At 36.5% G+C, this 17964-nt stretch overlaps 1 protein-coding gene across 4 annotated transcripts in view; it reads right to left on the reverse strand.

Annotated features, from left to right (window-relative positions):
- Nucleotides 1-17964, reverse strand: part of LPCAT1 (lysophosphatidylcholine acyltransferase 1) — a 66248-nt gene that overhangs the window by 30508 nt on the left and 17776 nt on the right. For all 4 annotated transcript variants that reach the window (XM_042048625.1, XM_042048626.1, XM_042048624.1 and 1 more), the window contains 5 exons: nucleotides 17058-17118; nucleotides 14597-14655; nucleotides 9776-9810; nucleotides 7171-7225; nucleotides 3545-3627 (listed from right to left, as the gene is read on the reverse strand). In XM_042048625.1, the coding sequence (XP_041904559.1) occupies nucleotides 3545-3627; nucleotides 7171-7225; nucleotides 9776-9810; nucleotides 14597-14655; nucleotides 17058-17118 (293 nt within the window). The remainder of the gene's footprint in view (nucleotides 1-3544; nucleotides 3628-7170; nucleotides 7226-9775; nucleotides 9811-14596; nucleotides 14656-17057; nucleotides 17119-17964) is intronic.

Raw genomic sequence — 17964 nt, forward strand, 5'->3', positions numbered from 1 at the left:
AACAGCAGCAAAAGGCTACAACCCCACAATGAAAAGAGGCAACTAATATATTTCTTTAGGGGAAAATACTCCAAACAAACCACAAAACAAATCACTCTTTAAATAGCCATCAATAAATTAGGAACTGTGATGCAGCAAAACAACACAGAGAGGTAAAAACAGAGAGTTGCAACTGATGTAGCTAAGAAGAATGAAACCTTTTAAAGCATAAAAAATATATATAAAAATAACATAACTAACTACTAGCTAAGGATAGTAAAATTGCCATTAGGCAAAAAAGAAAAAAAAAATCTGTCATGTGAAATAATTTACATTGGGAAACAATTAAGACAACATGTCTTATGAATAAAAGTATTTCCCCATGTTCTAAGAGTGGTAGAGATATTTCCTCTATCACTGAGAAATTTTTAGAAATAAATACTTGTGATGGCAAGGTCAAGTGATTTGTTCCTAATAATTCTGGAAAAGCTGGGACTGAAGTCTCAAGTGGCTGACAATTTTACAACACTACCATAACTCCAGTAAATTATTACTTATTAATTTGAAGATTAAAAAAAACAACACAGGCCAGAGTCTGACACTCAAGTAGAAAATATATAGAAGAAACTGTGGAACTCAGTAACAGACCAAAACAACCCATGTTGCCTACCCCATCAACAAAAGATGATAATAGCTTGTGCACATGAAGACCAAAATGATGATTTTGCTCAAGTAATACAAAAGTAAGGCAATATAATATTTACCTACATGGCATGACTTACTAGCAGGGTGGTTTCAGAACTTTGTTAGAGCAACAAAGAAAACATGAAGTGAATTAAAGTTCAGGATAGCACCACATTTTTTTAATTGATTTTACCAGCCTGGACTGTTGCCATATTTAAAAGCACTCAACATTTTCAGTGATTTGGAAGTGACTCTAAACACAGTTCCTGATAGCACGTTGTGGGTGAGATGGGCATGGACTAAACCGAGCAGTAGTCAGAACAAGGCCAGAAAGACCAAACAAGACAGACTCACTCAAAATGGGTTGTATGAGAATACCAAATGTGAAGCATATCATTAAGGGATAAGTAGGGACCATAAACAGCAGAATAATCTATGCTGCACATACCTTTTGTGCAAATTAAGAAAATGACCCAAAGGATGGCAAGCACGTTCAGCGCCAGTGGTGACCCTGTGTGAGTAATTCCAGTTCCGGTAACACATGCACACTTTGGATTTCACTTTTTGGGCAAACATGCAAGAAACTAATGTCCTAAAGAAGCAAAATTCTGTGAATGACAGCATCTCCTTCATGAAATAGTTTGTGCTCACATATATAGAAATGGAGTATCTAGAGACCACCATCACTCACATCTGTGGCTGCCCACAGAAAAGCTAGTCAAATACGGGTAAACCAAGAATTCTTCAGAGAGTCAACAAGAAGAAGCAGCATAAGATACAGAAATCTTGTCAAATGCTTTGTTCAATGCTAAATAGAAGCCATTCACAAATCAAGACTATTGTGAAGGCAAACAATTTCAGGAGTGGCAACTGTACCTATTGCTGCACTCAGCAACTTCCACTGACTCCTCCTGAAACCAGGAGCAAGACACAAGGTTTGCACAACACTGGTTCTAGACTCACGAATACATTATTACCTGGGACTGCCACCTTTGATGCTGTAAAATATCCAGTAGGATTACACTCTTCTGCCAGAGAAATATGATGGGGAGGAGGGGTAAGCAGACATCTAAATAGATCCTGAAATGACCTCATGACAACAAGATGCTACATTGCCACTGACTCAATCCTCAAGAAAAGCAAGACAAATCTAGATGAAGCAGTAATATTGTCCTTTACCCAGCAATGCAGAGTGCAATGCCAGCACCAAACAGCACCTGAGGTACTTGAGTTGCAACTGCTACAGCTCCAGAACAGTCTGACAGCATTTGAGCTGTAATCTCCTGTACCAAAAGCTGCGTGAATAAACTGGGAAAGTCTGGAGAACTGCCACAAGAAGGCATCTGGAAGTGGTCAGAAGTAAATAATTTTTAACTATGTTTATGTTAACTGGTCTAGAGTTATGCCTGGTATCCAGGCATCAACATTCTGTTTCATTCTCATCTGCATTTTAATTTCAAAACTTTGATACCCAAACACATTTATTTTCCTATTCACAACAACACAGCATCTACAGCCCGTGCTTCATCCCAAAGTAAGTCTTTTTTGACATCTCTCATTCTGACAGTCTTCCCTTTAGATCTGCTTCCCTCTTCTGTTACCCCAAATGCCTAATTCTTCAGGGGTGGGAGGGAGAAACAAAATCATGTCTTCCCTCCTAAGTGCACTTAAAAGGACGGCTTGTGACATGGCAGCTGTTGTAAACTTTTGCAGGCTTTCAAAATTTCTCCTTATAGCACACAATCCCTGTTATCTGATTGGAGCAGAGTTCAGAATGAAGGTTTAGTAACCCGGCCTTCTACACAAAGTCTGAGGACAATACTTGACTGGTGATTGTCTTTAATTAACAACAAAAGTCTTTGAGGTCAGTGCCTCAAAGATTTTTGACTCTAAGACAAGATGATTCAAATAGGTCCTTTTGTTCTTTTCTCTTTTGAGAAATGTCCTTTTGTACAATGGATCTATTGCTATATTATCATCCCAACAACCTTAAGGAAACTCACAGACTTGGGTTCAGTCAGAGAAGAATTCTCAGGCACTACCTACAGACTGGCCTTTGGCTTAAATCCAAAACTTGGAAACGGAAGAGAAGTTACACAAAGGAAATTAAGATTTCACAAGTTCTTTCGAAATCAGGGTTAGGAAGATTCATAAACCTCTCAAGACTTATTAGTTATCACAGGCCTGAGAGTTTGCTGTAAATATGCAAAAGAGTTATCTACTGACTAATGGAAGATTTACTGAAAGGACAAAAAAAAGAATGCAGAAGATGTTAATAAAAAATGCAACAGAAGAGTGAAAGTATTAAATGTTGCCTTTATTATACCCTACAGAGAAGTGTTTTAAGTGTCATCACATTAACTTCAATTAATTTGCATTGTATCAGTCCTCTATTTCTAATGAAAGTGGCTTTCCTGCACTTTACTATTTGAAATAGCCACAGGCTAACAATGAGTACATGAAACTATTCTTAACCTCATTAAAATAGTCACAGCTTAAAATGCAACCCCAATAGCACAAAATTCAGTTACATTATCTTCCTAAGGTTCAACCGCACCCTTCCCCCAAAAGACTAAATACCCACTGGAGCAAGCAGAACTGGCTTGTTATATGAAGGCATGTTAAAAAAACCCCAAAAACAACCAACCAAGAAAAAAATATCCCAAACCCATCAACTCCTACAGTTCTTGCTGTATTTGTGGCTCCCTGGCCTCCTCAGAAGAGAAAGCAACAGCTATGTAAAAGGTCTTGCAGACACTCCTGCACACTACAAAGTTCTTTGTAGGCAAACAACCACACCAACTTGATTTTGTGACATGATTTCTTCACTCTAAACTTAAAATCACACATCTATTTTTATTCAGTATTACAACATACTTACTCTGCCATTACACGTCTGACATTATTGGCATATAACACTGGATTTTTTCTTTCTTCTTCTGAAGGAATATACACAGGAAGAAACTGCATACAGAGAACTGAATTATACCAAAAATATTTAACATTTTAAACAATATCTTACAGCACTATGGTGAAAATTGTATACAGTTTGTTGTTACTTACAAAAATGTATTAAGACTACAGAATATATTTAAAATTAAACTCTTAAATGCTTAAGTATATGTCATACTTCTAGAAATTCATATAACATTGACTCTGCTCATTTCTTACCTCATGGAACCCAAGCAGAGTTTTACCTTCCTTTTCTAAGTGGGACTAGGAATTTTAAAATAATTTAAAAGTAGTAATATTTTCTTGCATAAACCTTTCTCTTACATCTTGTATTGTTCAGCTCCTTCCAGATAACAAAAAAACCCCCCACACACTAAAGGAATATTGTTCTATAGCTTAAATATTAAGAATCCAAATTTTAAGGACATCAGGTATTTACTGTTCCCCCTGCACATTTTGAAATCATGTATGACTGCCTAATGCACACATGAGAAGTGTTTTTCTGTTGTTGGACATTTTGAAAGCTTTTCCCTTCAAATTGGACATCAGCCATTAACACTCCATTGAAAGAAAAAATCTAAATGAATACAGATGACCAGAGAACCACAGAACAGTTGATGTTGTAAAGTGTAAAATTAAACCAGAACTGCTGGAGACCTGCAGCAGAAAGGGCAGCTTTGAGAATGGCATGGCCTACATGAAAAGATCTTCCAGCATTTTAAGCTGTTTTTAAGTGTCCATTGAAAAATTACATAATCCTCAAGATCATGGCCAGTCTCACCTATAAAAACCTTCAAAACATTTTGTTCTGCCAAGTAACTAACTGCTCAGATGGGAGGAATGAGAAGGCATCACTCTGATCACCACTCCTACTCAGCACCAAACAGACAGCTCTCTTAGTAGCACAGCACAGTGAGATAATTTATGCACTAAGTGAGCAAAATGCTCACAACCCTGTGTAAAGCCTCTGAATTAGAAAAAAAGCTGCAAGAAGTTTAGTTATAGTACATACAAATACCTATGGGTAGTGAAAAATGGGAATTATGATGCAGATATTTCACACTGGTCCTTAAAATAGAGCCTAACAAATGGGGAACCTATATAAAGTTTATAATTTCAGCAAATACTTCTCAATAACCATGAAGCTAGCTGTGTTTTTAAAAATACATAATGGTATGATCAACAGCACCCAAACACTGCCATTAGACATTCATCTGTTTCCTGAATGGAAAAACATTGAATTTATTTTGAGTTTTGCTGGAGTTTTCCCTACATGCACCACTGCAGCTGAAAACATATGGCCCCTGTCTTCTAGGTTTACACTGCTAGTAGGTACACCAGCCTCACATAATATACAAAACCACAAAGACTGTGAAGTTAACAGAGATGAAAAGACTGTTCCTTCAACTTCCAGACCCCATTCCATTTATTTGAGTTGCAAATGGCTATCAAGTCACTTCTCCAAACACAGAACAAACTTGAATATGAGGTGATTTCAGAGGTGTTCTGTGTGTCTGTGCCTAATTCAACATAAATAGCATAATCATTTCAACATCACTAACAAAACTAAGAGAAGAACTCTCAGCTGCTGCAGACTGTCGTGGATGTACGAACACTGAAGTTGCCAGGTCAGTAAAACAAGCAGACATGAGCCAAAACAAGCCACATGTGCAGATGATCATATATCCTTTCTTCATCGTGCACTGCCAGCATATCAGTTTTAAGTACCTGATGGGTGGATGGGCCAATATTTACAGAAACCTATTATAAAACCTATATAGATGCTTGCTTCTCAAAACACATACTGGATGACACATATAGTATGCCAGAACGTGTATTATATGCACAGAAGCCCAGACTAGCTAACTTTGGATCCTGGTTGCTGGCTGTTAAATCTTACTGGCTGTCATTTAATCAAAAAAAACACTGAAGTTGTTTTGTAGCATGTCTCTCTGAGTTCTTGGATCATCAGCACTAACTGGGGTATCCAGGCTGGTAGGTATTTGCAACTATCTCTGTGTTGATGAAACAGAGCAGGAATATAAACCAACAAACTTCAGAGAACAGGGGAAAAATGAGACTTTGAACACAGAACAACTAATTTTTCCTCTACATTCCTAGTCCTCACCACACTTCCTTACAAAAACAGATTTCAACAAGTAGCTCTCAAATACTCTGCCTCATACTTGAGAGCAACCTTGCAAACAGGTCTGCTCCTCTATCCTCTGCCAACTCCTGCTTTATATGGAATATTTCAGAAGGTCACTAGTTAGTTTGCCTTTTTTTTCCCCCCCAAGAACTACTGAAGATCATAGCTTGTTATGCAAGACCTGTAAGAGCTGCAGAAACTCAACATCTGCTAGCAGCTGCTGCCTCAAAAATCAAGAAAGCTCTGCAGTGTTCACTCCTGTGTGAAAGAACCCATTTTACTCACCTAGGGCAGAAAACTGTTTCTGAGAAAGGGTAAAAATCCTGCCAACCAGCTGGTTTGTCTTAGCCCTGCGTGAGCCAGTCACTCCCCGGCCCTTCTGCAAAACACAGGCCACTATCCTGGAAATCCCATTTGTTTTTTTATCCAACTAAATTGATAACACAAACCACAAATTTCTACAACACATACAACTATTGAGTGGCTGGTATTTTGCACATTCTTTGATTTTGGGAATAATTGATTGCATAAATAAGCAAACACAGAGCAATGATAAGCACCGTGATTAGCATGCAATATATGTTACTATTGTAACACAGTGTATGTAAATATGCACTAATTCTTCCTACTGATTTACCCTGCCATCAGTTCCATCTGTCAGAGCTAAATAGCCGTTTCTTTATTCAAAAAGCAAAAGAATTGCAGAACAGCTGTCAAATATCCTATATAACGCTTTTCAAATACTGTAATTGTCCACAAAAATATAATTACTCTGTGTAAAAGGCGTAAGGACAACAAATTGAAAGGAAAGGCTTTAATTGTTTCCACATTTTCCCTACAATAGTCTTTAGCCTTAAAATTACAGTATTTTCCTCAAAACAAAGTTAAGAATATAGACAGATTCTCTTTTTGTTTTCCAATTTCACATTCTGAACAGTGCAGCCTAATAAAAAAATTAGCCAGACATTAAATAACTTATGTGGCCTATAAGAAGCCACCTACAAATTTTTCTCGGCAAGACAGTCCTAAGTTTGTACATCAGCATTCACACACTTGAATGTCTAACATACAAAGTTGGTACACTACTTCAAACAACAATCAGGCCATTAAAAGACAAGAAATTTGTTCACAAAAGACTCTTTAAACTGAGCCAGAAATTTATCTACTCAATTCAAATCAGTAAGAAAATAAAGTCTTATGCCAACTGGAAAACTGTATTTTGCTATTTCATTTTTAGACTCTATTTTCAGATACAGATATTTATTTGTATAAAATACAAGTGGTATCTTAACCTGTTTTTACAGACATACATACAAGACTTGAATGCAAACTTTTACTGCAGAATTAAGTACAATATTATGTATTCTGCAACTGCTCAGAATACACCGGAATTTTCTTTTACTGACCTCGATTTCCACAGAATTGTGAAATTGACATAAAGTAAGCCACAGAATTTCAAACCTAAAAGGGGAAAAAGATAGGGAATGATGAAGGAAAAAAAGATTATATATAGTGAAACCTTAGTACATCATGCTCCAAAGACTTCACGTAACATTCCTACTTGTAGGTATGATCATATTCAGATAGAAATTAACAGAAAAGGTCTTTGAAAGTACTCCTACATATTACATTCTGTAAGGTGGAACAAAAGTAGTTTACACTGAATTGGCATCTTAAAAAATAGTCAAAAACAAGGAAGACAAACAGTAAAAGGTAATATATGCATAACATGTTAAAGGAAGAACAAGTCTGTTTCAGAAAAATGCTGTATTCAGCACAGAGTTGGCAAGATTAATTATGTAACCACTGAGATTTTATCATTGCCTCAGTTTGGAATCAAAGTTCATTACACTTCCAAAGTCTGTTAATGAAATGCAGTATGTGTGTTTTAATAGCCTAAGACACAAGATAACTGGAATCAACTTGACCTTAGAAAGCATTAAGATTCAAATCCAGGAAAGGATTTAGTACACCTAAATTAAGAAGCAGTGTTAGTAGCCACATTTTTATACAGTATCTAGGTAGTTACAGCAGTCAATCATTGTGACGGGTCAGCTGGTCAAAATCCTCTTGCACAGGTAAAGTGCAGTTCCTGGAAGCAAAACCCCACTCATTTATTGTTAGACAGTCATGTAGGGCTGCAAAACATTTCCCCCCCCTTCCTTTCTATTTAGCTTCCAACACATTAAAGCAAAGAAAAGGATCAAGAACAACAATGGAGCCTGTGACTGGAAGTTTATGTCCCTGACAGAAACACGAAAGTCTGGCTTCTAGGTCCTTGTTCGAGGGCATTAAAAATCCCCAATAAGTTACAAGTAAGATTTTCTCTCTGTCAACTCTGTAATCCTCAAGGATTAAACCCTGAATTTAATAAAAATTTAAAATGATAGAACCTGTATCTAACTCAAGTCCAATGTAGAGAATTCAAGTTATGTACTATGTTCACTCTTTGTTTTCAAGGTAGACTCAGTTGATCTGCTCTGAATACTGTCAAAGTTGTAAAAACATTACTTTCAGTAAGTGTAAGAAAGCGTTTAAATTTGCATGTGACAAGTTTTCAATCCATTTTATAACCCACAGCACCTTTAAACAAAGGGAATACTCCTAGATACAGAACCATTTCCAGATTAAGTTTTGGCTAACACTAAGACAGAAAAGATACGGGCTTCCTTTTCTCAGCAAATGTATCAGTCTTAAGAGTATTTTCTGCTAAGACATCACAAATACATTTTAGGTCACTCAGGAGAATTAATCCTAATTAAGCAAAGCTGTAATTTAAACTGACCCAGTCAATTTGTATAACATGACATGCTGCTGCAGATTCTGATTCAGCTTTAATTTAACTTTATTAGCAGAGATTGACATTTCAGAATAAGGGTTTTGTAGACATTATAGTGATCTGAGGAAACACACCTACAAGTTTCTTCCCTCTTTCTCCTTTCATGTGTTCTTGACTCCTCAGTTAGGACACTAGGGTGGAAGTAAGCTATTCACCTTTCTCCTCTATGGCTAAGTTATTTTTACATGAACTACAGTGCAAATGCAAGGGAAGAGGTAGTAGCTCACAAGAACAGAAATCCCTTTATGCAGCAAATGCTGCAGTGTCTATTTATGTTACACACAACCATGGACTTATTTACTTCCAAAGTGACAAATTAATTGTAAGCTGAACCTTTGGAAGTGATCAGTGGTTTCCTCAAGTCTCCAGATCATGTCCTTAATTAGACCTGGCTCTCAAGTGCAAAACTAATTGACAAAATTCCAAATTACTTGAATCTTGGCTAATCCCCATGGCTTCCTCATTACTACAAAAATATAGAAACTCAGGTGGGACATTCAAAACAATACAAAGCATTAACCATAGATGCCAACTCCCCTTTACTTAAGGTTCAAAATTTGTTGTTTTCATCTTCATCTAAACGTTTTGGAATTTCTACTCAAATCCCAACATGAAAATAATGCCAAAATTTTTTAAGCAAGAAAGAACTGCTTCATTTAATATTTTACATTACATGAATTTGCTAAAGAACCTCTAGAATAACATTTTGTTTAAAAAAAAAGTCAAAATTATATTCCGACAAAATAATGGAATAGTATCTCCAAATTCTTTGAGTCTGTCGACTCTTTTCGTGAGAGTAGACCAATTTCAAACAACAGCCCTAGAAATTTTATACAATAAGATACCAAATCAACTTGCAGACAATAAAATATGTAGAGCAGAAGCAAGTTGTTTTACTTCAGGCACTTGGCTAAAATAACCCAGAAGTTTGAAATAAAAACCTAGAATTCATTCTGCAAACCAGCAGAATCACAGCAGCAGAAGTACACTGTTTACACCTGGATTCCTCTTAATGACTATTATCATAATCAGAGAATAACAGATAAAAGATAAATTAATCCCAAAGAATAATCAAATAACCAGCAACTAGTTAACTACATATGCACATAAGTTACGTAAATAAAAACTAACTGAGAAAAGCAATGATAAAAGCAATAAAACAAACCACTTACGCTCCTGGCCCTTGCCATGTCCATGTTATTGTGTCCTATGAAAAGAAGTGTGACATTTGCAATTAATTATTGTGCTTTCAATTATTTACATTGCACACAGCATAACTGACAACATATGACTAAAAAGTTTTCATGGAAATTTCTATCCTCTCTTTGCAAAAGTTCTTAATCCTGTTAGGAATCAGCCTCTCTTTTATATAGCTGTATGGCCAAAATGACACTGTGTGAAACTCTAAGAAAGGACAAACAGCAGTAAAAGCAGTGAACAAGATGCAAATAGCAAAAAAGGGAACAGAGACCTGTAAAGAAATATGTAACAGGTAGGAATATGACAGTAAAAGTCATCACATTTTTAACTAAGAAATAGCACAGAAAAAAACTGCACTACCTGGGGACAAGACTTAAGTGTACAAGTAAGAATCTGAAAACCTGGAAATTAGTTCTGTTCTAACTGGGAAAAAGAGTCCAAGTCATTAGTGTAAAGACAAGAAGACTCATTATATTCAGGTTTCTAAAAGACCAGATCAGAAAGATAATTATTTCAACCTACTGAAAACTGTTCCAGTTCAGTTCTATGCTACCATCCAAACCCATTCTATAGATTTCAGGTGATCACATGTGCCATGACCATGAAAAAACTTGAGTTTAACTTGATGTAATTACCACTTAGAGCAAAAGGCCATCAAAAGTAAAAATAAAAGAAAACAAACCCATTCATACAAGGTGAAAAATGCAATTAATGTGATAGAACAGCAGCTTGGAGAATAAAGTCAGTATGTCAAAGATCTACTAAAAATTTAAAACTTTACTTTTAACAATCATTTTCAATCCAACAAAATATGATAAAGGATGAGTCTCTCTGTAGCAATCAATTTATCTGCATTAAAAAACCCCATCTCCATGTAGAGGTCTTTCAGAGCTTTAACGTGGACAGTTTTATTGTTACACTGTTTCTGGCTATTTTGATGTCTCTGATAACACTGCAAGCAAACACATTATGGGGTTTGCTGTTTTTCCACAAGGAACTTTCATTACAAACCCTGAGAAACCAGTGTAGATAGCTGATATCTAGAGACTAGATCTGCCTTATAGAACACCAAGCACTACACATCTCCAGCTCAGCTCTCTAAATTGCAACAGCACAGAGGGAGATAAAGAAAAATGTGAGCTCCACAAAGTATCTGGATCACTGAACAGTGCATAGGTATTTTCAGAATCCATGCTGGCTAGCTGGCAAGTCAAACTCAAGTAAGCCATGCTGTCTATCAACAATCCTGCAAGAAATTCCCAATGCAAATATCATAGCAGATAGACATGCTTTTTCTCATCAAAACATCAGGATGCATCAGGGATAATGGCTAGAAATGCTATCTAGAAGAAAACAGAATTCTGATGTGGAAGAGGCAGATCCATGTTACAGGAGACTCCTACCAGCATAATCACTATTTTTATGATAAAAACGAGAAGCAGACAAAGGGAAGTGGGATTTTTCTTACATAGCTAAGTTACCTTTTGTATTTATTGCAGCTACGCTTCTGGACAACATTCACTTTGACAGCACTCTGAGTACACTTCGAAACTATTGTATCTAAGTAATGAATACTTTAAATTGTGTGGAAGTACATAAAATGATACAATAGCTTAGTTGCAAGGGACCTTTTAAGGCCATCTATTCTAACTTCCCTGCAATGAGCAGGGACATCTTCAACTATGTCATGCTGGCCAGAGCGCCATCCAACCTGACCTTGAATGTTATCCCCTCTGTTTTTTCCCCTCAGCACGGGAGGAAACAGGGAGAAGAGCCATCTTCCACAAAGTTTGTATTTGACACAAGAGGATACTGAGAATCACATGCCAACCTTCAAACAGGAGATTGGCTGTGTTTTTAAAGGCTCAGTTAACTCTGATATACCAAAACTGTACAAGAGTTGCTGCCAAACCTCTTATCAAATAGCACAGTTACTTGTGGAAGACATTTGGACATAAAATACATTTTAAATGGCTCTGTGATATTTAAACAGGTAGACAGTTTATATATTTTTATAATTTCATAACTAACAGCACTCTGACAGAAAATTCAAATGAAGAAACAACAAAAAAAAATGTAAAAAATTGTAAAAAGGATTGCAGCAGAGAGCCTATGGGTGAAGACATTAGAGCATTTATTTTAATTAGAGTATAGGTCATAGCTCTCAGGCATACAATACCCAAAATATTACCAATCTAGATAACCAGTAGCAAATATTGAATATCAGGTCTAAACAACATTTTAAGCCTTAAAATTTCTTTCTACTCATGCATCAAGAAGAGCAACAGACTAAAATACTACTACTAGAAAGCACTGATACAGGACCAGAGATGTCATCTAATGCAAATAATCACAAGGCCCAAGGCAACTGTTATTCAGGGAGCAACCTGACTATAAATAATATCAAATAGAGAATTCTTCACAGCAACCAGAACCAGCTGTATTTTCTAGAAAAAAGCTGAATTTACTTCTTAACTTTTGCCCTGTTTCAGCCCACTGCAGAACAGTAGTGCTATCCCTAGTTCTTGAATAGACTACAATGAAACAAACATGCCAGAGTGCACCCATCTACTACATTCACCTCAGGCTCTGATCTCAAAAAGCCTCCCAAAACAGCCAGGTGTACTCAAATCCAAGACTGTTCTCATCTGTACTGTGGAACTCAAAGCTCTGAACGCAGATCAGAGCAGGCACTTCAAGCGAAAAGCAGTGGGGTGATTGCACACAATGTGTATCTGGAGTTCACTGTCTAAGCAAAGATCCTAAAAAATTCCTTTCTAAACCTAAAATTGTATGCAGCAGTCAAACAAAACAACAAATAGGAAGCCAGAGACATTTAAAGTTTGCTAAAAATGGTGTCTTAGTGTATGAAAACCAATATTCTTTCCTTACTCTGTTCTTACATGTGTTGTGGTTTAATCCTGGCTGGCAATTAAGTACCATGCAGCTGCTTGCCTGCTCACTCCTCCTCCCCCGGAGTGGGCAGGAGAATCAGGAAGAAAAGGTAAGCCTTGCCTTGTAGGTTGAGATAAGAACAGCTCAATAATTGAAACAAAATAATCTAACTCTGTATCCTCACTAAAAGAAACCTCACCTTCATGTAGCACATCATATTCCTTCTGCCTCTCCTCATTCTAACTATGATGCAACTCTCCTGCAACCCCCAAGCTAATGTAAAAATCAAGCAGTAACAGCAGTTATTGCCTCTGTCGTTAATGCTTAGACCTTTGGAAGGTCTCTAAGAAGTACACCATGGGAGGTTAAATTACTCAGTAAGGCACTGAAAACTAAGTGTTTTACAGCAATTAAAAGTAGTAGGAAAAAGTAAAGTCCCATACACAAATTCGTGCCAGCTCACAATGGATACCTATATAAATAATTACAATTTCTTTCATGAAATTCTTCCAGTAACACAAAAATTATAATAATTTTCATGTACATTTACACTGTTGTAATTCAATGTTAAAAGCTCACAAATTTCTGTTAATAAAGTGTTAGGAACATTTAAAATTGGTTTACAAGCATTGCATATCATGCACTACAGGGAACAATGACATTTCAGTATGCACCTGGATTTTTGCAGATATTTACAAAATAACATTTGACAGCTTTATATTGCTATAGGCTTATCATTAACAAAAAGTTACAGGGCCTATTACGTATGACATAAGCCATGAGCATATTTGCCATTTTAAATGGCACTGCCATCAAAATTTCAAACTATTTTTAGAAAAGAATCCTTCTTCCTGAAAATATAACAATTATGTAATGAGAAGTCCCAGGCAGCCTGCTACAACGCACTCGATACTATGCAAGCATATCAGGCTGCTATTCTTGTCACAGCATCTGCAAAGATAGTTTTTGGGTTTGTTACTGCAACTATTTGATTGCCATTACACCTTGTCTCAGTCAAGAGCAAATGGTGGTCTGTGTATATTAACTTTGCTTGGATCCTGTTCTTTTTTCATCAAGCATATGTTTTATATAAACCTGTAAACGACAAAGAACTGTGGACAGAAATATTTGTAAGCTACTCAGGTACCAAGAAACAAAATCCTTCCTTAGAAGAAGGGATTATTAATGGGCTACTCTGAGATGTTCTGATGTGATATGCACAGCAAAGAGACCAGGTAGTCCTTATTTTACTTCTGACACTCTCCACACCCTCCCTAAATAACTTCTACTTCAGAAGGGGACAGACTGGACATGAAAATAGCCCCAGTGGGTTCAAAGAGAAACTTCAGACATTGTAAATAAACACTGTAATCTGCATTTTACCTGAATATAATTTATACTGGATGACTAGTCCAGGTTAGCTAATTCCTTACCCAAGTGCACAGTGAATGCAAAGCACGGACAAGGTGATGCTTTACAAAGGTCCTCAGCACGTTACCCTATACCATTCAGCCAGTCTCAGTAATTGGTGACTGACACACCCCCAAAGGCAGGAGATGCAGGAACATCTTCCAAAAATAAATGACACTAAGAAAACTCTCCAGCACACGCTGCAGGAACAGGGAGCACATAGGCACACAGATCCTGGACAGAAATTGCCATTTGCCTCATCATTTGTACAGGACTTCTTGTAACAACCTGAACAACTTTCAGAGAAGAAACATTTAAACTGTCTCAGTTAAGACTCCTCATATTGCTTGAGGCTTAAGGAATAAACACTTAACTAATAAGAACTTACTAACAATTTTTGAATTTTTAAACCTAAAAGGTTGTACAAGAGCCAATGTATTTAAAGGAAAATGCCCTAAATTTCCAACTACACTGCAAGCTGAACTTACCAGTTTGTTTGGATAACGTAAAACCACCGGCTGTACAGGAACCCCAGGAATAAATGCTCCTAGAAGGCACATATGACACATAATTAATTTATGGTGCATCTTGGTAGAGAAGAAGTTTACTGCAGCAAAAAAATGTTATACAACTAATGGACTGATAGGAAGTAGTTGATGGTGAAAAAATAGGATCTGAAAGCAGCCTCAAAGGTAATCAAAAAAGCAAGCACTGAAGAATGACAATGCATATCCACCTTTTCAGCAGATAGGCAATTAAAAATGTTTGCTGTCATTATCTAAATTATCCTCTACAACTTACATGTATTGTCATTTACACAAGTCAAAGCTTAGTACCAAATTCAGCTTAATAAATGAACAAAAAAAATATGACCACCTACAAGATGGTTAATTCCCTGTCACAATATTTTTGGTGAAGAACCCAAGATTTCTTATGCTAAAGAAGCTTTCTATTTTTATCTGAACAACAACAATTTATAGGCAATTTCTCATCTCTGAAATAACAGAATTAATGTCACTTCTATTTGGTAGCTATAGGAAAACTAATAATGATAAATTGAACTAGAGCTATACTGAACCAGAACTATTATACAGAAGCATTGCTTCAGCTCATGTGAGAATTACAGTTCTAATAAATAAACAGCACAAGTTCTATGCCATTTGCTAAGCATTTTCTTGGTTTCTTATACAAAGATTGGGTAAGCATGATAACTATCTTGTCCAAGACTTCTCTCAACATCTCTTTTCTCATGAAGAAATTAAGAGTTTCACTCAAAGTGTGTTATTCTTGACAATTTACTAAGAGCTCACTAATATTCCAATTAAAATTAAGAACCGAATAATTGAAGTACACTGTATTCTTAGCATAACATTTGATTTACAAAATAACTGTTGAGACATAAAAGGAATATATGTTAATGGAGTATAAACATCTTTAAATGAAGGTGGTCTGAATGGAATCCTTAGGAGGTTTGGAGGCCAGTGGTACCTTCTGCCCTTGAAGAACAGTCTAAGCAACTTCTGAAACAATCCGAAGCTGACAAAAGCTGAGTGGTGGATGACAACACTACCATTTAAACACAAACACAAAGCCAAGAAAACGTGTACTAAGAGCAAGGAGTGTAGGCCATGTTAGTAGAATGGAGAAAGGCATCCTGAAAGCAGTAACTTGAACAGAGACCTAAAGTAATGTGATACAAGTGAGGAATTTTGAGGCAAAGGATTTCTGGAAGGCTGGATGGATACAGAAGCCAGGTTTCAGTAGGAAAAGTGAGACAGTCAAGAGGCAGACAGCAGCATGTTCTAGACCAGAGCAGAGGAAGACAGAATGAGAATTTGAGGCAGAAACACATGGTGCCTGGAACATGTGTGGCACAGAGGGAGGGCAGGAAATCAGGGCTTACATGAAGGATTCAAGCTAGCTTTCAAAGCTAAAAGGATTCAGGTGGAGAGAGAGGGAGAGTAAAGAGCTAAAGAAGTGGATGTTTCCCTAACCACCATTCATTCATCTAAAAAGGTAAGAGCCGAGAGAAAAGTCTGAGATTCCTTCAGCCAAATGAATTGGTACAAGGAACCACAATGCTGACTCACTGCATGATATTCTAATAGTGATATTTAAATTGCAAGCCAAACAAAATACAAGAGACACAGCAAGACCAGAAACTAGGCAGAAAGCTAGGAAGAGTCAAAAAACACATTCACAGCTGCCTTGCTCACTGAAGCTTCTTCATTGACCATCTCCCTGCCTAATGATAAAGGCATGTTTACATTAAAGGTTGGTGGTTTGCTGCAGTACTGGCATTTGTCCCTACTGGAAATGCAGTTTACAGCTGCAGCAATGTTCAGTGTTACACCCTCTACTAATCTGATAAGCTAAAAGGGTGATACTATTGAAAAGAGCTTAGAACATGGACCTTACATAAAAATTATAAAAAACGGCAACCTCCACAACAATGTTACATAGGAAACATTTTCGTGTCATCTTCACCAGAATGCAACTCCACAGAAGAGTTAGAGAAGGATAGCCAGATACAACACAACAAACTATTTCAGGCTGGGCATCCTGAAATAGATACACTATTAGAGCTTAAGGTAGCAGAGAGTATTAAATGCTGCATGACAGACCGAAAATAGGAAATGGAGGGGGCAAGGAAAAAAAAAAGCTAAAAGACACAACCACAAACAAAAACCCAGTAAGAAACATTAGTCCTCCTGCTCATATGCATCTCAGAAGCCAAGAAAAAAATCTGAATTATCTAAATTGTTTTGTTCAATAGTAGAATTACAATCTTCCTGTAGCATCAGAAAATTTATATTCCAATTTCACCCAACTGCAAGATTTTTAACTCGACTTCTGCAACAGCAAGCAAATTAAAATGCAAGTGGTATTTCAGAAAATGAAGATACAAGAACATTCTGTAGAGAACAGAGAAATGAGCATAATACCTACCAGGTTTGAATGTAATTAGACAGGATCGGTTTGTGCAAGTGCCCTCTGGGAATATCATTATCTTGAAGTAAAAAAAAAAAAAAGTTGACTTTTAAGAACTATTTCAATGTGAACTTATTTATAAACACATCTTTTCAAAGCTGTCATTAACTGATTACAGCAAAAATGTTCTCAGGGAAAAACAGTTCAGTTAGAGTTAAAAAAAAAATAAATAAATGGCACCAAAGATGTTAAGTAAAGTTCTACCTTAATAAGAGAAATATTTTTCTTTATCTGTGAATTTGCCTCTTTCTTGCCCTCCAATAATAATTCTATTTACTGGAACTGTGACCAGAAACACTTGTTAAGTATAAGAGCATTTTCACCAAAAGTTTTGGTGCTGGTAAAAATATCATATTCTGTTTTTGTACCAGAACAAAATTCCTGCTCCCAGGCTACCTGCTTATAGGCTAAGACATTATTTTCTCTTTGCTATTACTTGGCATGTGCACAGATGTCCAAATGACAGAGACTGAAAATACCTAAACAGAATTCTAAAAAAAAAAAAAAAAAAGCAAAAAATGCTTAATTTAAACCAATTCAGCAAAAGGGGGTAGAATAAAAAAAAAAAACCCCCCCCCCCCCCCCAAATCTGCATCATAAGGGAATGAAGCAATGGACTAGAACCAACATGACTAGTTTTATTCCCCACTCTGTACTAGCTTGCTTTGAAACCTAATGATGAAAGTCATGATGCAAAAGCTATATATCACCTGTCAATTTATTTATAGCTGTTTATAATGTTTTTGAGGTCCAGTATGCAGAGGCATAACCACTGTTAGCAGCAATAATCCCACAAAAAACATACAGTAACCTAATCCCAAAAAAACCACAGGCATGCTTCAAATTTGCAAAATAATCACATGCT

The sequence above is a fragment of the Corvus kubaryi genome, unplaced genomic scaffold (genome assembly GCF_017639235.1).
Source record: "Corvus kubaryi isolate FWS band 111438036 unplaced genomic scaffold, C.kubaryi_AGA036_p1.0 68, whole genome shotgun sequence".
Classification (NCBI taxonomy): domain Eukaryota; kingdom Metazoa; phylum Chordata; class Aves; order Passeriformes; family Corvidae; genus Corvus; species Corvus kubaryi.